The 21,250-nt window shown below is 33.4% G+C and overlaps 1 protein-coding gene across 1 annotated transcript in view; it reads left to right on the top strand.

Moving 5' to 3' along the window:
• Window positions 1–21,250, top strand: part of LOC114344508 (neurogenic protein mastermind-like) — a 229,043-nt gene that overhangs the window by 111,695 nt on the left and 96,098 nt on the right. The window contains exons 4-6 of the mRNA XM_050659776.1: window positions 2,785–3,068; window positions 14,959–15,270; window positions 17,689–17,970. Coding sequence (XP_050515733.1) covers window positions 2,785–3,068; window positions 14,959–15,270; window positions 17,689–17,970 — 878 coding nt within the window. The remainder of the gene's footprint in view (window positions 1–2,784; window positions 3,069–14,958; window positions 15,271–17,688; window positions 17,971–21,250) is intronic.

A 21,250-nucleotide genomic window follows, 5' to 3' on the forward strand; every position in this document is an offset into this window, starting at 1 on the left:
TACACTCACCTGCACATAATTCCGCCAACCAAAATTTTTGATTAAGTTTGACAATCTATAACTTTATTATTTGTACTCCGATTTTCAAGATTCTTGCATCATTTTGTAGGTACATGTATTGATGTCGTTTGTTATTATTCCGGTTACAAAAATTTTTTGCTTATATGACATTATACGGGGGTGAATGGAAGCGTTGTTTTTTCTCCTAATTTTAAAAAATTCTGTGGAAAAATTGGAGGGCTGATTTTGTTTCATACTCCTCTTGTATTATCCTGAAGGTATTACTAAGGTTTTGTTTTTTGAATTATCCAAATATCTCTTTTTAGGGCAGTCAGTGAGAGTATTTAGCTCCGAATTCCATCCTACTACATCGATTTACTTGATATTTTCACAGTAAGTAGGGAATAGCTCAAGAAACAAAGTCTGCCCTATGCCGATGTGCGCTTTTATCTTGGGGGTGGTTCCCACCCCTTCTGGGGGATGAAAAATGTTTTGGTTAAAATAGCCACGGGAAAGGCTAGAGAACCTAATTTTAAGCAAAAACTGTTCTATGATTATTTTTTGAAAACTGAATACTTTTTGAGTTATTCGTGGTTGAAAATTGGCCATTTTCATTGAAAAATGACACCTTTTCGGACGGATTTTTGCGAATACCTTAAAATCTATGCATCTAACAAAAAAACTATATAAAATATTTCTGTAGGTTATAAAAAAACAAAGAGATTCGTTCCTTCATGAATCTTCTAGTTAAAATGCAAAGAGGGATATGGTAGGTAAGAAGAGTTTGTTTTTTGCTGCATGCTCAAATCGGTGTATTCAACTTGAAATAACAGAGAAACTGTCGATTTTAGGTGTATAATGATACTAACTTTTGTAGTGCTTGAAAAGACCTTTAAAATGAGCAATATTAATTGTCGATTACATGCAAACTAAGCGAGATATTCTGCAAAAAGTTAATGACTAATGTATTTTAATAAGAAATGAGAAGTATATTTAACCCCTCATCCATCAGAATTTAAATACATCGTTTTCCTTTTACAATACTTTTTATTATAGTGTTATTTCTATGTTCAAAAAGTTGGGCTGGATTAAAATGAATGGTTTTTGAAAAAAATAAGATCAAATTATAGAGCGCATTTTTAAATTTTCTTAAAAATCTTCCTTTTCCTCCATGTAACTCGAAAAATATAAGAGATACGAAAAAACGATACCACACAAAAATGTAGGGCTTTGTCAGATAAAAATTTCCTTTTTATTTTTCATTACTGTATCTCTTATCATTTTCAAGTTACATGGAGAAAAAGGAAGATTTTTAAGAAAATTTAAAAATACGCTCTATAATTTGATCTTTTTTTTTCAAACACCACTCATTTTAAACCCGTCCAACTTTTTGAACATAGAAATAACACTATAATAAAAGGTATTGTAGAAGGAAAACCATGTATTTACATTTTGGTCGACGGGGGTTAAAATTACTTCTCATCTTTTCTTAAAATACATTAGTCTTAAAAATCATTATCAATGTTGTTTGCAGCATATCTCGCTTAGTTTTATTGTAATGGACCTTTAATATACTTGATTTTAAAGGTCTTTTCAAGCACTACAAAAGGTATTAGTAGCATTATACACCTAAAATCGACCATTTCTCTATTATTTCAAGTTGAATACACCAATTTGAGAATGTACCAAAAAATAAACTATTTTCACCTACCATATCTCGTTTTGTATTATAACTAGAAGATTTATGAAGGGAAGTGTCTCTTTGTTTTTTATAACCTACAAAAATGTTTAATATAGTTTTTTTAGTTAGATGCATAGTTTTTAAGGTATTCGCCAAAAACCGTTCGAAATGTTTCAATGAAAATTGCCAATTGTCAACCACGAATATCTCAAAAAGTATTGAGTTTAAAGAAAAATTATAGAACAGTTTTTGCTTAGAATTAGGTTCTCTAGCGAATTCCGTGGTAATTTTAACCAAAAAATTTTCCACCCCTAAGAAGGGGTGGGAACCACCCCCAAGATAAAAGCACACATCGGCGTAGGGTATACTTTCAATTAGGAGATAAGTAGAGGCTAGGCCCAAAACGTCATTAGAATCCATGCAGTAGGATAGAATTCGGAGGTAAAAGTCGGGTCCATCGATATTTCGCCCGTCGGCAAATTCAAAGATAATATTTTTGTATGTTATGAAATTCGAGTAAACCGATGTCCCTTTATCTAGGCATATGCCGGTATTTTTACAACCCGGTTACTCATCGTAAATCAATCAGTTTAGCACTTAAAAATTTATACTTGGGGATTAGTACAGTTAAAATTGTTAGACAATTATACTATTAAGCAATATAATTGAAACTTTTTTCTACTTTGAAGGACAAAAAAGCGAGTTCATTAGCGGAACGTAATTCAAAATTATTCTGCAAATTACATTTGATACAATATTTGATTAAAATATATCATTTTTGATGGTAAAAAATATATTAAATACATATATTAATTTGTCTGGACTAAAGGTGGTAAAAGATGGTCTGGAGTTATATTCTTGTTTGAATTTGCCGACGAGCGATAGATATATGGTGTCAACACATAATATCCTATTCTTGCTCCCATTGATTGGAATCACCAGTGCTATCCCCTCTAATCGCGCTGGTCGACTATTCGCTGATGGGTTCAAACCGTTTGAAACTGATGCTAGAACAAACCTATTGTTTATGTGTATGTTGGATTATATTTTTCTTTCTCGTGTTTATCTCACTGCACTCTTTTTTTCACGTTTCATTTTTCCAGGTCTGGACGTCGGCACTTTGGTAGAATGCGTGAAGCAGGAACCCGACAACGATTTCGCCGACTTGGACCAATGCGCAGCCGCGCTAGAAAAGGATGCCGCCGCGAACGGAGGCGCCGGCTTCGGGGGATTCCCCGATCTGATCGGTGACGACACCAACGACGAGATCATCTCGTCGGCCACCTTCAAGGATCTCATCTCCGATATCTCGAATTATCACGACTACGAACTCATGAAAGACTTCGATTTCGAAGACAAGCTCGACATCAAGGTCGAGGATATCAAAGTAAGTCACTTTTTTATTATTAGTCCAGGGTAATAAGGATTTTCTCGGGACACTCAAAGATCCAGGTAGCTGACTACTTTTTTAGTTATTGTATACCTATAGGATGAAAACCTACCTGTTTCCTGCCTAGAGTTCGCGTCCGTTTTTTAATTATTAACAATTTAGTGCAAAAATCGCGATTTTTTCGATTTTTTGCACTCCATTCAAAAACTAAATAGTTGACATAAAATTACAAAATTCAGTTTTTTAGAACATTGAAAAACCTTCAAAATGCCGATTTTTGAAAGTTAAAAAGTTGATTTGTTGCTACGCAAACTGCAAAATAAGTGAAAATCGTTATTTCTTAATAACTTTTACTAAAACTGCCTTAGAACTTTAGTGTTTCACCCAAAGTTGGACATTGGGGTACTTAGCAAACCCTCAAAATTTGAGACCGATCCATTAATTAGTTTAAGAGTTATTCTATTTGTTTATCCCAGAGTTAAGCTTATCTTATTTTGCAATAAGATAAGACAGAAAATAATGAAGATAATAATAAAATAGTTTCAGAAAATAAATAACTTTATCTACTGGAGTCCCTGCAGTAATCAGTACCAACAAATCAACACCTTCACCAACTACAATTGTTGTGTTGGTTGCCTTAAATTTTTCAATTGCTGTCTCAATTATAAGGACATCTGCGTCATTTTTAGCTTGTTTCACTTCAATATTCGCTGCTGTTAATTTGTCAGTTAACATTTCAGCTTTCTTTCAGCTTTCTTCTTGCGGTTTATGGAGCTCCAAAAAAAAATTATTTGTCTTGGTAAATACCGATACTTAACTTTTGTAAAAAATACGCGAAACAAGAAACAAGTACAACTATCATGTCTTCCTCCAACATCAGCATCTGCTTTTCAACATTTGTATCGAGTATATTATCAAGTTGAAACATGGCTAGGCAATGAACTGAATCCAGAAGACTGGGGTTGGAAATTAATAGATAATACTCTGGAACCGATTAAAACCTTACTCCCGCACCTGCTCCAGAAAAACTCCTTAACACTATTTTTTGCAATTGCAAAAAAGGTTGTAGTGCCAAATGTGGATGTAAAAAAGTCGGGTTGCTGTGTTCTCTAGTGTGTACCAACTGCCAAGGTCAGTCTTGCTCAAATGTCCAGTTTAGTACAACAGAGGAAGACTCCTGTGATTTTAATGAAGAGACCAATGACTAAGTCACATTTGAACAATTTCTGAACATCCAGCAAGAGGAAGAGGAAGAAGATGAAATCGAAGAAGACTTGACCGTTGAAGTAGACTTTCAAGAATATGAATCTGATTAAAATATCTAAAGAAATCAAAACAATAGTTAACCCAATAATCAATAGCAATATCAATAATCAATATCAATAATAAGGTAATATCTAGAACTTGACCGGTATTGTTTCCTTAAATTATCCTAAAATTGTCAAAACAGTTAGTGGAGTAGGCCTACAGGGGAAACCACGGTAAAAAAAAAACGCGCCGAGTACACTACCTCACAGGTGGTGTGGAAACGTGTGCATATCATGTATAATGTGACTCTTTGAATCGCGATATCTCAGGAATGGCAACTCTTAGGAAAAAAATAGTAAGGACTATTTTTGTAGAGAATTTTAAGATCTACAACTTTGGTTTAAGGTTTTTTTTGATAAAACTTACCGTTTTCGAAAAAAATCCAAAAAATCTCAAATTTTGACCTTTGACCCCGAATAACTTTTGACGCACACATGGGATCGATGGGGACTTTTTAAACTTTATTTGTTATGGTATACCCTAGCTCTCCACCAAAATTTGGCTCTCCGGCAATTTTTGTTATTTGAAATGTCTATATAGACCGGGTTATGATAGTATCAAAATGTATTAAAAAAAGATAAAAAAATAATTAACATAGTCAAAAATCCTAATGCCAAATTTTTAAAATTTTGTAGTTTATAAACATTTAGAATAACTTTAAAAATGTTGTCCGTAGAAACAATCTTTTTATATATTCGAAAAGATATTATTTTAACACGAATTTTCAAATAAAAAAATTTAGCATGGGCTCATTTGGGACAAAGTTAGCCATATGTTTTTTTTTAATTCACAGCTAATTTGTTTATAATAATTAAAGAATCTCATTAATGCCATTTTAAAGAATGGGATTTTGTATTTTTTCTTAAAAAATTTGCACAAACATTATAACTTCACAGCACCCTCTACGATTTTTCAAAAATGTAGTGCAAACGATTACAAGGGGGAGTCTACAAATCCAGCGAGTTAAAATACCGAAAAAGCAGTTTCAAACGAATATAATTTGCTGTATCTCCGGATCAACTCAATGGATTTTGATCTTTCTTTTTTTAATTGGTATGTAATTTTTTCGTACATACCAATTAAACGTACATTACAAATATGCAATTTGTTTATAAATTTATTAATTAATAAACAGTCGAATTTGTTTAAACAATTCTTGAAAAAATATTTTTTTTACAAAAATCTATTTTTTTAATCATAGTTTCATTAATGATCACAGAAAAAGTTAAAGTACACTTTAATAAATAAATGATTTTCATTAGATAATTATTTATTGAAGATAATTTATTTATTAAAGTATACCTTAACTTTTTCTATGATTAATAGGGATAGTATGATTAAAATCATGGATTTTTGGGAAAAAATTATTTTTTCAAAAATTGTTTAAACAAATTAGACTGTTTATTAATTAATAAATGTCTAGACAAATTGCATATTTGTAATGTAAAGAAAAATTACATACAAATTAAAAAAAGAACGATCAAAATATATTCAGTAGATCCCGAGATATAGAAAATGATAGTAGTTTTAAATTGCTTTTTATAGTTTTTGAACTCGTGCATTTGTCGGCTCCCAGCTCCCCCTTTACTTACCACGACTAGTTACCAATTAAACTACATTTTTAAAAATTAGTGTAAAATACCAGCCTTTCTAATATGTAAAATGACTTTTTCTACAGACAATATTTTTAAAGTTATTCTAAATGTTTTTAAACTACAAAATTTCACAAATTTGGCATTAGGATTTTTGACTATATTAGATAATCTTTTTATCGTTTTTTAGTGCATTTTTATAGTATCAGTTTTCTACTTTCATTTGGCATACTCAGAATAATCTTCATTATTTTCCGTCTTATGTTATTGCAAAATAAATGTCTCTGGGATAAACAATTAGAATAACTCTTAAACTAATTAATGGATCGGTCTCAAATTTTGAGGGTTTGTTAAGTACCCCAATACCCAACTTTGGATGAAACACTAAAGTTCTAAGGTAGTTTTTGTAAAAGTTATTAACAAATAACGGTTTTCTCTTATTTTGCAGTTTGCGTAGCAACAAATTAACTTTTTAACTTTAATGTTCTAAAAAATTAAACTTTGTAATTTTATGTCAACTATTTAGCTTTTGAATGGGGTGCAAAAAAAAACGAAAAAATCGCGATTTTTGCACTAAATTGTTAATACATAATTAAAAAACGGACGCGAACTCTAGGCAAGAAACAGGTAGGTTTTCATCCCATAGGTATACAATAACTAAAAAGTAGTCAGCTACCTGGATCTTTGAGTGTCCCGAACATGGTCTATTACTAGCTTATTACCCTGGTCTATATGGTCTGTTTTTAAACCAAGAGGAGTGATTCAAATTTTTTTACTTACGTTTTTACTTAGTCCTAAGCCTTTCTACCTTTATGTGTAAGGGTCGTTAACGTTAACAAGTGTTCTGGTTCTAAATAAAAATAAACTTTAAAGTGTATACAGGGTGTTGCAGACTAATTATTTTTCCAGGCTATATCTCTTACACGAATAGAGATTTTCGAATGGGACAAAAACTAATATATTCCATTTGTAATACGCTCTAATACGGCATAGAGAAAATTATCCCCTAAATATGCATCCCGTAGTTACAATCCCTAACTTAATTTTTTTAATAGCACCCTGTACATTCTTTTATAGTTTTAGATGTGGTCTTCTATCGTCTATTCAACAGATTTTTTAAAAATAAAATCGGTTCGTAAGTAATCAAGAAAATAGTTTATTTTTGTTAATTATTTGTCCCAGACTAATTTATCCAGCCTATATCTCTTAAACGAATAGAGATTTTCGAATGGGGCAAAAACTGATCTATTCCATTTTGTAATACACTTTATTATGGCGTAGAAAAAATCATCCCCTAAATATTCATCCCTTAGTTACAACCCCTCAATCTATGTGAATTCGATGTTTTGACCAAATGTCTTAAATCGGCAAAAATTAAAATGCATTTTAAAGGTGAAGAGTGCAGCTTTTGTATGCAATTTTTGGATTTTGCCGCAAGTGAAGTCCGTTTCTATAAAGCTGTTCTATGATTCTCATGTGATCATTAATGTTTATTACTTCCAATTAACCGGTCTCTATGGAATTTTCATTGTTAGAGCCTAATCTTCAGAACCTACATGTAATTTTGATTTTGTGTGTTGGAAACAAATATAAGGCATTTGAAATATGCCTAAAAAACGCTGAATTTAGCTTTCGTATTTCAAATGATCTCATGTTGCGGAAAATGCTTCCACGAAGAAGTCAATGGAGAGAATTTGTAGCTGAATTTGTATAATTTCGAAAAACGTCGGTACTTGTGCAATCGAATAGAAGCAGTTTCTTTTTTTAGGTCGTTTGTAATGTGAAAGTTTAAATTTAGCGTTTTTTAGGCATATTTCGAATGAATCATATTTGTTGTCAAAGCTCAAAATCGAAATTTCTTGTTATAGATTTTAAATATTAGGCTCTAAGAATAGAAATGTCATATTGACCGGTCAATGGAAGTAATAAGTTTGATTGTTCTCATGAGAATAGCAAAAAAGCTTGTTCAAATGATTAAAAACTTGCCGGGCCGGCTAATAATCTTTTAAAAAAGTGTGTTCGTCAAAGTCAGTGTTTGTAATGTCCATAGTTTTAAATATTTTATAAAATTTCTACCCTTTTGAAAAAATACCAATGGACTCCATAAATGGAATTAAGAAGAACCAGACAAAAGCAGCTATATCACAGAAAGAAGCACATAAAAAATTAACCAATACATCTGGTATCATACAGCCGTAAAATAGTTTGATACAATTTTCAATACAAAAAACATACATAGATAGTAATATTCCCATTACAACTAAGTGAACGAGGTCCTGTTTTTAAGATGATGCCATTAAATATATTATGTAAACATGTTAACTTGCAAACCTTTTTTAATTGATATCTTATCGTTTTGTTTTTGACAACAAACAATAAAACCTTTTTTTGGCAGAGGATGGGACCCCACTATTTAACATATATAAACAAACAAGATTGTGAGTATTGGTTTTGTTCAGTTCAATGATGGATTCAGACGAGGAAAGTCTTCTTTCTCCTCAGAATGTATAATAAAATGTAAATATAAATAGAGAAAATATTGCTTACCGTATTTATTCTATTCGATAGGGCTATCTTCTTTAAAATCAGGAACAAATAATTCAAAGATCTCGTCCCACGCTTTTCCTTTCCCTATAACTATACCCTCGGGTTCTTTTATCCCATATAGCCCATTCTTTTATCCCATATTTTGGAATTCAATTAAAAATCTTTCGGAATCAAAATTTATTTTACGTGCTCACCGTGTAAACTCTCGTCAATACTTGTGGCAGCTACAAAAATTGTCCATATTATAACGATCAGATGGACAAGAGGTCATGAAGGCTGAACCAGAAGGATCAGGACGATATTATCCTTAGATGGAATAAGGAATGACCGAAGATGGAAAGGTCCAATCGTTTACATTGACGAAACAAAGGCCACGTTGGTCAGTCGGAAGAGATGTGGGCGTGGTTCTTTGGGTTGGGCTTCTGTTACAATGAAAGATGTTAAATGAATAAATAATGATATGCGAATAGAGCTAATGAAACGACGATAGACAAAAGGTAAATAGATAATATTAACTGATGGTTTGACTCATGGACTCTAAGAAAACGTAAATACTGAATACACAAACTAAAAAACAGAGGGCGCCAGGTATTTTGACCAATAAATACTCAAAGGAACAATTAACGATACATACACAACAATAGAAAAATTAGCAACACTGCTACGACAAAACAACATAATATTTTACTCTTGAGCTGTAAATAATAATTAAATAAAAAGCGACATTGCACACTTTAATAAAACATTTATTAAAATACTCAATGAAATCTCTTAATACTCACATAATATTATATGCAAATGAAACGTAAAAACGTCAACCACCAAAATAAAAATTACACAATAATCATTTAAAAATGGTTAGCAAATTGCGTATAAATTGGTGTATTCACCAACACCGTAAAACTAACAAAATACGAAATGTAAAATGTAAGTGAACGAATAACTCTTATTCACAACAAAAAAAATAAACTGAATAGTTACCCAAAAAAAATTAAAAAGTCGATACTCTAAATAAAACTTAAAATGCTTATCGTTCACTTACAACAAAAAAATAAAGAGCTCTTTGTTTATATATATAACTCTAATAATACTCTAAGGTACTCAAAAAAATTTACTTGATGAAAATGTCTTTTATTTAAATATTAAAAATAAAAAACAAGTGACCGGCATATACGTAAATGTCACTATTAACACTAAATGAGCTAAAACTGTAAGTCAATGAACTTATCCCACGGAAGAAACACAAACATAAGGTCCTTGCTCTGGACACGCGAGAAGACATCTCTAAATACGTAACTTACGTGAAACAGATGTAGGGGATGCCCTTACAGGCATTCCTTATCTAGGCCAGGTCATATATTTACCCAGCGGCAAAGTCGAAATAAAAGGAGCGACAAAGAATAGCTTTGGCCACAGTGTAATGTGGATTCAGATACTAGCGATAGGTGGTAACTGGGACTTGGGACCAGCCCTGTGAACAAAATTAATTATTCACAGCGAGTGTTCTATGAAGAAAAAGGGTTTTTTAATGACTTACCAGACTAGTCCAGGCTGGTCCATCACAAAACAACTAACATTCACCACATGACTCAAACAACTCAACTTACTGCAACAAAGTTTAACTCACGAATGCCCAAAATTCACAGATTTCTGCTTAAATAAGACTGACGGCTTGGGGACGCGAGTTTGTCAACGGTCCCGAGAAACATCCAAAAAAGAGCCTTAATAACATGCATCGGCATAGTCGTCAAATGTCTCAGAACTATGATTCTCCAATGAGTTATGGCTATTAAGGGATTAAGTGTTAATGATTTTTTCCAGTTATAGATACCAATTCCCACGTTTTGGGTATAAGGTATACACCAATTCCGAGTGTGAAAATAGACGGGTTTCATGGGGGGAATATGGCATTCGAATGCACATATGTTTTTCTGAGAAAACACGCGGATATAGGTGCTAAGGTCTACAGGCAATTAATTAGAAGCCGTGAAGGTATGGGGGACCGGATTAAAATCTACACTGGGAAAACTTAAACGTTACAATCTGAATGGGTTTTGCCACTAGTGGGCGCCACTAGCAGTGAGGCTTGGCGACTGTGGCTGGCCACAGTCACTCGTCTGGGGTGCGAAGTCCACTTCACACAAGAACCCACGGTAAATCATCGGAAGCTGCTTTGTGGATCCACAGAGTAGCGCTGCAGAGTGGTCTGTCTGGTTTGGCCCTTATTTAAAAAAATCATCAAATTGACGCGGGCGGGGAAGTCCCGGAAATATCCAAATATAGGTGCATAGAAGTGAAAATATTGACAAATAAAAGATAGCAAAAATGCCGATAATATGTAATTAATATTTTTTGACAGGCTTTTATAGACTCTTTTTGAAGAATAGGATCATATAAAAATTATGCTAAATGCAAAAATGGTAACAATATTTATATAAAATGCACCAAATAAGTACCGAAATTCAAAAACGACATGTCGACCTATTTTTGCATATTTCGTCTATTTAAACAGAAAATATTCCTCCTTTTATTATTTACCATACCTAAGCATTATGCTTAGAAATACGGACTCTAGTTATCAGTTAGCTAATAAATTTATTAGCTGGATTTAATGCTTTTACATTTGATAAAATAACAAACATGATTCAGAATTCGGAATTCGAAAACCCGGACTCGGACGATAAGTTATGACGTGGTCTGTCAGACCGATCGATTGAGTTCCCCTTCCACTTTCCACTGTAAGGTACTCAAATCACAGACGGCAATTTATTAAGTACTATTCACGCCAATTAAGAAGTCGCGATAGTGAAAATTGAAGAACAAGCATTTTCCTACAACTTTGAATCTTTCAAAACAAAATGAGACATAAAGTGGGAAAATCATGGAGCATGAAGATGATAATGGAGGTTTTGGCTTCTGAGACTTGCACAGAAGTGAAGATTCCTCCGAAAAGTGTATCAGAAAATAAAACAAAGGCAACCAAGAGTTCCCATCGAAGAAAGAAAAAAGCCTCTGTAATAAAAAATGTAAGTTATTTTTCTTCAGGGATGTTAAAAACTTTTGGTTTATTATAATGTGCTTTATATTGCTTAGTATTATATACCTATATAACCATTTTTATAAAATCTTCCCTTACTACTACCACCCTACATACTTCAAAATTTCCTATTACAAACTCAAAATACCTACTAATTGTTATTTGTTATATTCACCAACTTTTGAGGTCTATGGGCAAAAATTGTCCATCGTGACTATAAAGTTTAAGGGGTGCTGAGTAATGAATTAATTCGCCGAAGGTCACTAGATATAAGTCGTGAAGCTGATAGGTGACAGTTATTAGCAAGTTTCTTTTATATTAGTCATAGGTCTTAACGATAACGTATATATGGCTATCAAAACATTTCTAAACAATTTTATTTAGCAGATACCATGAAATTTATTATTGTTCATTGTTTTATACTATTGGAAATTGGAACTATGTACTTGGATATAAAAAAAATTAATTTCATAGGATTTAATAGGCCAAAAAGTAAAATTATGAAGGTGTCTCCTCATTCCTTGAGCCCTTGTCAGGACCTGGTGACACCTAAATATTGTTAGCTTGCTGTCTCTATTGGTTGCGATCTTGTGCCATGTAGGTATTTTCCGACCAAAGTCTTCATTTGGTCTGCCCGTCGCGTGGTGTGAGAGATCTTTCTCTCGGTCTTTGTGTTTGACTATCTTTCCTTCTAGTACCAATAATTCCATAGTCCCCGTTCTGGCTATGCGATCGAAGTAATTTAGGTATGTTAATTTAGAGTAATTTAGAGTCCAATTCAAATGACTTTGGAACAATTATTACACGATGGTTGCGTTAAATAAAAAAAGCACTGACACAGTGCTGTATACAAACTTACATGTGATGACTGCCCAAAAACTTACATCGGTCAGACTCGTAGAACCTTTAACAAGCGTATACCAGAACACCAAAAGGCTTTTAATAATAGAAAAACAGATTCTACGTAAGCACTTCATCTTCTAGATTCTAGATCAGATGTTCTCAATCTGTGGTACATGTACCACTGGTGGTACATATCATTATTGGCGGTGGTACACAAAACATAGAAAAAATTAAAATAGTAGTACTTAGTAAGTATTGATAATACAATTTAAAAATATAGGTGGTACCAAAAATAATAAAAATAACTGTAGGTGGTACATCGCTCAAAAGGGTTGAGAACCGCTGTTCTAGATCATAATCATTCTTTTAATCATGATCATCATCATTCTCTTTGCCTTTCTTGCATTTCTCCACACAATTTTATCTTGGGTCATATCAATGTTAATCCCCTTTACCAACATGTCCTGCCTTATCGTCTCCCTCCAGGTCTTCTTTGGTCTTCCTCTCCTACTCCTTCCAGGAATCTGCACTTCAGCTATTCTTCATATTGGGTGATTAAAGTCTCGACGTTGAACATGACCAAACCATCTTAACCTATGCTCTCTCATTTTGGCATCAATTGGTGCCACACCTAGACTTCCCCTAATATACTCATTTCTAATTTTATCCTTCTTTGTCACTCCACTCATCCATCTAAGGCCTAAGCATTCTCATTTCCGCCACATGCATTCGTTGTTTGTCTTTCTTTTTCACTGCCCAACATTCAGTTCCGTACATCATAGCCGGTCTTATGGCTGTTTTATAGAATTTTCCCTTCAACTTCATTGGAATTTTTCTGTCACACAACACACCACTCGCTTCTTTCCACTTCATCCATCCAGCCCTAATTCTACTGCATGCATCTCCATCCATTTCTCCATTACTCTGTAATACCTATCCTAGGTACTTAAAACTATTGCTTTTCACAATCATTTCACCATCCAAAGATACCATTTTCTTTGTAGTAACTCCATCTTTAAATGAACATTCCAAATACTCTGTTTTGTCCTACTAAGTTTTAAACCTTTTTCCTCCACAGCTTATCTCCACTGTTCCAGTTTTTGTTCTAAGTCTCTTTCACTATTTCCTACTAACACTACATCATCAGCATACATTAGGCACCATGGAATGTTACCCTGTAGTTTCGCTGTTATCTGGTCCACAACTAATGAGAATAAATAAGGACTAAGCACCCAGCCTTGGTGCAATCCTACTTTCACCTGAAATTTATCAGTCTCTCCCACACCTGTCCTAACACTAGTCGTTACTCCCTCATACATGATACATATCTCTCACAATATTTACATATTCGCCAGGGACTCCTTTCTTATTGAGTGCCCACCACAGAATCTCTCGAGGAACTCTATCATATGCTTTCTCAAGATCAATGAATACCATATGAGCGTTGGTCTCTATTCCTGTATTTTTCCATCAGTTGCCTTACAATGAAAATTGCATCTGTGGTTGATCTGCCCTGCATAAAGCCAAATTGATTATCGGATATTTCGGTATCTTCACGTATCCGTCTATCAATTACTCTCTCCCATATTTTCATGTAGTTTGTTTTATAGCCCTGTAGTTTGTACATAGTTGTATGTCTCCCTTGTTTTTGTAGACAGGTACTAATATACTGCTTCTCCATTCGTCTGGCATTTGTCCAACTTCCATAATTCTATTAAATAGCCCTGCTAGCAGTGCTAGCCAACTTATTCCTGTCTCTTCCAATGCTCTCCATACTTCTCCAGGAATATCATCTGGTCCGACTGCTTTTCCATTCTTGATTTTTTGAAGCGCTTGAGACATTTCCTCGTTTGTTATTCTGGTAACCATTTAACCATTGCTGTTACTGTCTCCGTTAACTCCACAGGCTGTCTGTCAAATTCTTCATTTAATAAAGTGTCAAAATACTTTCTTCATCTCTTCTTGACATCCTTTTCGTGAATTAGTATTTTATTTAGTAGAATTACATCAGTAGATTACTATTTAGTAGAAGACAAACAGGTCCCCCCTACTTAACTTATTCGGTTAAAGTGTATGAAGTGTAGACGCATAGTAAAAACACACCACTTGAGAAAGGCAGTCTGCCGAAACCGCTGTAGTGACATTAATTTATAATAAAGTTTATAATTCTAATACAGTTTGTGGAAGTAAAACAAAACGAAAACAAAAGTTTTAAGTATTTTATTATTAGATAAAATTAACTTCCATCAAATAACGTTTGAATCCATCACTTATCCAATAAGTTTCTTTAATAAAGGTTCTTCCTTGATTGTGGTGAATAAAAATAAGGATCAGGATGATGAAAATGAAGCTAAGCAGTTAGAAATGATGTGCAAATCAAAAAAAGGATCTAATTTCTGCCGTTTTTGTGGGATTATTTTGCTGTTTTATCCTGTATTTCCCAGTTGATGTACCTCCTAGCATACAATTCTAGTATTCTATTAGGCACGAGTGCAAAATTTTTCGATTCACGGTACCAGTAAATGTTGATGCTGTTTTACAATAATACGTATTATTCCAGAACATTCCCACGTCTCAGGAATCCAAAACCACGACGTCTAGCCCTCTCCTGCAACAAAACAACCCCCGAATGCCTTCCTACCCCAGTATGGACTTTACTAAGACTGAGCTGAGCCCGGCCGCACAAACCTTGAAGCAGATGGCGGAGCAGCACCAACACAAAAACCAAATGGGGCTCTCCTTCACCGCCGCGAGGTCGCCCTACGGAGAGTTCCAGTTCCAGGGCAGCGATTACGGCAGCCCGAACTCGATTCACAAGAACAGCCCCACGTTCCCGCAGCCTGACATGATCAAACAGGAGATGATCTTCCAGGTAAGAGTTATTTTTCACCAATTAGAATACAATAGACTCCCTCTATAACGAGAACTGAAATGGCAGACCAATTACCTCGTTATAAGCGGATCTCGTTATATCAGACAATAATATCGGGCATACCACCACTACTGAAATGTTTTGATGCCTCTTACGTAGTTTATTAGGTGTCGATGGTCGATCTCAACAATGAAACTTGGCCATCGTAAATTGTAAATTTCCTACAATATTAAATATCGATCGATAGATAAACAGGAAGGAAGAAGTTTATTACAGGCGGTGTTTATTACAGCACTGACATCGATAAGCACACAGATGTTGGGCATTCCTGTATACAGGCAGTTGGGGTATTTATTTATAGCCATCACCACGCCAAAGACAGGTAAAGAAACATATTCTTCGATTTCATATTTCCTCGTTATAACCAAATATGCCTCGTTATAGAGTTAAATAGGAATTTCATGGGACATCTAGTGTACCTCGTTATAAGCGAAACCTCGTAATACCCGTGTTCGTTATAGAGAGAGTCCACTGTATTCGTGCAGTCAATCAGGATATTTTGCTCCGAATTCTGTCCTAATGTATCAGTTAACTTGATATTTTCAAAGTATGTAGGGAATAGTTCAAGAAACAAAGTCTACCCTATGCCAAAATGTGCTTTTATCTTGGGTTTTCACCTCTTCTCGGAGGTAGAAATTTTTGTCTTTATTTTATTACTAAACTGTAACAATGAGCGTTAAGCGCGTATTAGCCGGTCGTCAATGGCGAATGCGAGTGAGATCCACCATTAGACGGCCGGAATTGACCATATGAAACAATAAAACCCTGTTAATGTTGTAGTTCCTTTCTAAAATACACTATCAATAGCCTATAAGCGGGATACGGTACAAAAAAGATTGATCGCTCATATATTTTAAGAAAAATTGAGCAGTATATTTAACCCCGCATCTACCAGAATTTAAATAAGTACATCCTTCTACAATTAGACCAGGGCGGATTTGTGAAAAAACGTCTATTTTTGGATGTGCGAGGTGGAATTCGGATTTTTGCAGATAAAGTTAGGTGACAACTTCAACAATAATAATTGACTTATGTATGCTCCTTCTCAAATATGCCCGGAACATTAATAAAAAAATTAAAATATTTAAAAATTTCGAAAAACATAGATTTTTTCTACTTTCTTTGCTCATAACTTTAAAACGATTCATTTTGGAACAAAGTCGTTGGGAAATAAAATAAAGATAATTGAATTTTGTATGATAAACGACTGGTTAAAAATGTCTTAAATTATTACCCTTTCTGCAAAATAGCAATAGATACAAAATAAGGGGCAAAATAAGCCTGTTTTTATTCAACGTTTTTCAACCACTTTGGTTACACTTAGAACTTTCGTAATTCGCTTAGAAAATTCTTACAACATACTTAAATCGTTGCAGAATAATTTTGCAATCTAAACTTTTTTTTTTTTTATTTTTTTTTTTTTTTTATTTAATGGCATAGACATTAGTCATTCAGCCAGTTGCAATAAACAAAATACAATCCTAATCCTAATACAAAATAAACAGAAACAATATAGTAACACAATAAATAATACAATACAATAATAATACAATAAAAACAATAATGGAACTCTGATAAAGTGATAAAACATTTATGACAAAAAAAAAAGATTTTTAAAAACTTTTTTTTAAAACTTCAAATTTTTTAAAAACTTTCTGAAGAAAAAGTAGACCATTTAGAAGATTGCAAATTTTTTTACATATAAAGAGGTTCTTTACCTATCTGATACACTTTGCAGAATTAAAATCGGATTATTTAAGCGGCCTCAGCACTGTTTTAAAGTTATAAACAATTCTTTGGCTTATACAAATACAGTGAGGACGTTTGAGTGGGCATAAATTCATTTTCTCGAGAATAGGCGTCTCTGGAGATAAATCCAGAAACAGGTCGATTTTTATTTTTAAATTCTGTTTTTTTGGTATATATATCATACTAGTGACGTCATCCACCTGGGCGTGATGACGTAATCGATGATTTTTTTTTAATGAGAATAGGTGCCGTGTGTTAGCTCAATCGAAAGGCTATTCAATTTTGTATTCACTAATATAAACATTAACATAAATATTTATACAGGGTACAGGGTTTGAATTAAAAAAAAAATTTGAATTAAATTAATTCCAATATTTAGATTACGTCATCACACCCAGATGGATGACGTCACTAGTATGATATTTTGAATTACGTTACAACTAGTTTGATTCAATTTTGTCAATCAGGGGTAGTTTTCACCCCTATAAATAATACAAATATATCGGCATAGGGTAGACTTTGAATGAGGATGGAAATCGGAGGTAATATCCTATTTTTTCTCTCGTTGACTGGAATATATACTTTAAGTTCCGTATGTTCATGACTTAGGGTAACGAATACGACATGAAACGCAAAAATCCCGGCATATACAAGCAGCAGTATTCGCCGTATAGTAGCCCGAGTGCGAGTAGTCACGGCAGTCCGGGATATTTGCCGCGCAGTAGTACCGGACCGACGAACAATTCCGGAGCTTTCGGAGGTGGTACTCCTCCGAGACCTCCTTCGGGACCTGGCGGTGGAAACAACCAAAATTCCGGTACCACCAACGTTCAAATCAACCAAGCGCAGCAGTTAAATATCAGTCAACAGAACCATGGACATACCATACAGGTAAGTGATTTTTGTCCTACTTTTCCATTTATGAAAGCCATAACTGCGAAGGTTGTATATTTCCTCCAATATTGTAACCTATTGTTATGTATGTAAAACTATAGAAACTGACATTGTTGATAATGTGATTTTCTATAATTTCGTTTATTATAATTTTTTCGTGCGATCCATATTTTCCGAGTTATGGGGAAAAATCAGTGACAGTTAAAGCATAAATTATTGATTTATTGAATTACCTCGTTTATTATTTTTTTACAACAAATTTTAACCTATACAAAAATGAAGAGAATTAAATTTTGTACAATTTTGATCTCTTTCATTTTTTTGATAGAATCAATATTTAAGGTAGTACGTATGCGGTAAAGGCGCGAGCGTAAGACCCGATTGATTTTAAAGCAATTGTTTTTGTTCAATATCCTCCCCATTTTTAACTTTTCGACAAAAAGTGTAAGGACTAAAATTGTTGCAATTACGATTTACTACAATTTTTCGAGAGAATCAGTGGCGGGCCTAATAGGGGGGGGGGTAATGGGAAAATTCCCCCCAACGGGGTCCAAAATTAAAAAAAATTGTTGAAATATTAAAATATGTTAGCTGACATGAAACTTAATTATCGACAGACAAATTCAACCAATAAAACCCGCTAGTTAATAAAATTAAGTAAACTGAATGCACATAAGCTATTATTTATGTCTTTTATGTACTTAGTTTGGTTGGCGTTTCATTGGAAGTTTCAAAAATTGTATAAAATATAATTCTCTTTATTTTTGTTTATTTACAATTATGTCGTAAAGGTAATAATAAATGAGACAATTCAATAATTATTCTTCCCCTCCGCTTCCACTATTTTCCTCCTTAACTCGGAGAATATTGATCGCATAAAAAAATTGTGGAAAAGAAATTCTAGGAAATTGCGTTTCCAAAAATTTTAGTTCCTACCGTTTATGTCGAAAAGTTGAAAATGGCGGAGATATTAAGCAACAACGGTTCTCCTTTAAAATCAATATGGCGGCTAATGCAACCGAGGAATTCAGTCGAGATTTTAAATTTACAGTACTATTGATCACCCCTAAAGGATAGAATTATAAAATTTGGGGCAGCTCAGAAAAAAGATTAAATTCAGTAATTATGCTCCCCCCACCACTTTTTACTATTTTCCCACTTAACTCGGAAAATATCAACCGCATGCAAAAAATTTTTAAAAAGAAATTGTAGAAAAACATATTTGGAACAATTTAAGTTGAAAATGGCGTAGATATTGAACAAAAACAATTGCTACAAAATCAATCAGGTCTTACGCTCGCACCATTATCGCATACATACTACCTTAAATATTAACTTTAGCAAAAAATGAAAAAAACTAAAACTGTGTAGAATTCAATTCTCCCTATTTTTGTATAGGAACATTTTTGTCGTAAAACTAACAATAAACGAGATAATTCAATAATTATGCTCTATTTATATATATAACTGTCACTATTTTCCGGTATAACTCGGAAAATATCGATGGCACAAAAAAATTGTAAAATAGGAATGATAGAAAATTACATTTTCAACAATTTTGGTTGTTATACTTTTTGTCAAAAAGTTGAAAATGGCGGAGATATTGAGCAAAAACAGTTCTCGTTTAAAATCAAGATGGCGGCTAACGCAATGGCGGAATTCAGTCGAGATTTTAAATTTACACTACTATTGACCCCCCTAAAGATTAAAAAAATAAAATTTGGGGCAGCTCCTAATGCAAGGTTAGGCCTGTTATTCGTCTAACCCGACTGGACTATAGTATATAGGGTGAGGCAGATAAACGGCCTATTAGAAATATCTCGAGAACTAAAGGCAACAGAATCATGAAAATTGGAATGAAGGGATTTTGAAGAGTGATCTACATATTTAATTAAAATATTTTCATCTATTTGTTACTTCCGGTTATACCGGAAGTTGCTTATAACTTCGTTTTTTTAATGGGACACCCTGTATATTTTTACATTTTGAATTTTTACATTTGAATTCTCCTCGATGTTTTTTTTCTTAAAATCTAAGGTTTTGTTATGTTATACAGGGTAGATTAAAATATAATTATGTTTTTTTATTAATTTCGTAGCAACTTTCACACCCTTTAGAATTGTAGTAGCTTGACATCAAAAACTCTGTTTATGTTCAAGTGATTTTTAATATAGTCTACTATTGTTAAAAATTATTAGTATAGCTAAATATTGAATTTTAGTATACAGGGTTGGTCGAAACTCGGAATGAGTATTTTCTGAGTTTTCTTAAATGGAATGTAAGATGTAAATGTATTATAGTATTGTAATGAAATGATATTTTATGATACTTTTTTATTTCTTAAGCATTCCCTATCCCTAACTGACTTAATTTGTGCTTAATTGTTAATCGGATTAACAGTGTTAACTTCGTAGGTATTTTGATAGCTCAACCATTATTGGTAATTTTTAGGATCAGTCTAGATTATTGTGTATTTATTTCCGAAAAATTATTTGTGATTGAATATTTTCACGGCCAACGTAATGAAATTCACGTATTTTTTGTTGCCTAAATCCTGATCTAGAAATAAGATCGAGAATAGAACAGGCCAGAAAATCTTTCGAAAAATCAAAAAACTGCTTTGTGATTCTCGAATAAATCTCGAAATTCGACTACGTTTATCCAAATGCTACGTCTGGTCGACTCTTCTCTATGAAGTTGAGACATGGACCCTTAAAACATTAACCATAAATAAGTTGGAGGCCTTTGAAATGTCGATCTACCGGAGAATTCTCAAAATTTCGTGGACATCGCATACCTCTAACGAAGAAGTGCTGCATAGAATAGGCAAGGCAAGAGAACTTTTCAACGCAGTGAAAGTTAGAAAAACATCATATCTGGGCCACAAATTACTGAGAAATAATAAGTACCAATATGCTCAACTTATAGTGAAAGAAAAGATCGAGGGAAGGGAAGGACTAGGAAGGAAAAGACTATCGTGGCTCAGAAATATCCGACAATGGACAGGGCTAAATTTTGAACAGCTAATAAGAACAGCTGAAGACAGAGAAGGGTTTGCAATTGTAGTAGCCAACCTCCATTGAGGAGACGGCACTTTAAGAAGAAGAATTTTTTGTTGCAATTAATGTTTGGCTTGAATCACCAATAACTCACAAATTAAAGCAGTTAGGTATAGGGAATGCTTAAGAAATAAAAAAGTACCATAAAATATCATTTCATTACAATACTAAAATACATTGTGTTCCATTTAAGAAAACTCAGAAAATACTCATTCCGG

The sequence above is a fragment of the Diabrotica virgifera genome, chromosome 8 (genome assembly GCF_917563875.1).
Source record: "Diabrotica virgifera virgifera chromosome 8, PGI_DIABVI_V3a".
In the NCBI taxonomy this organism is placed as follows: Eukaryota; Metazoa; Arthropoda; class Insecta; order Coleoptera; family Chrysomelidae; genus Diabrotica; species Diabrotica virgifera.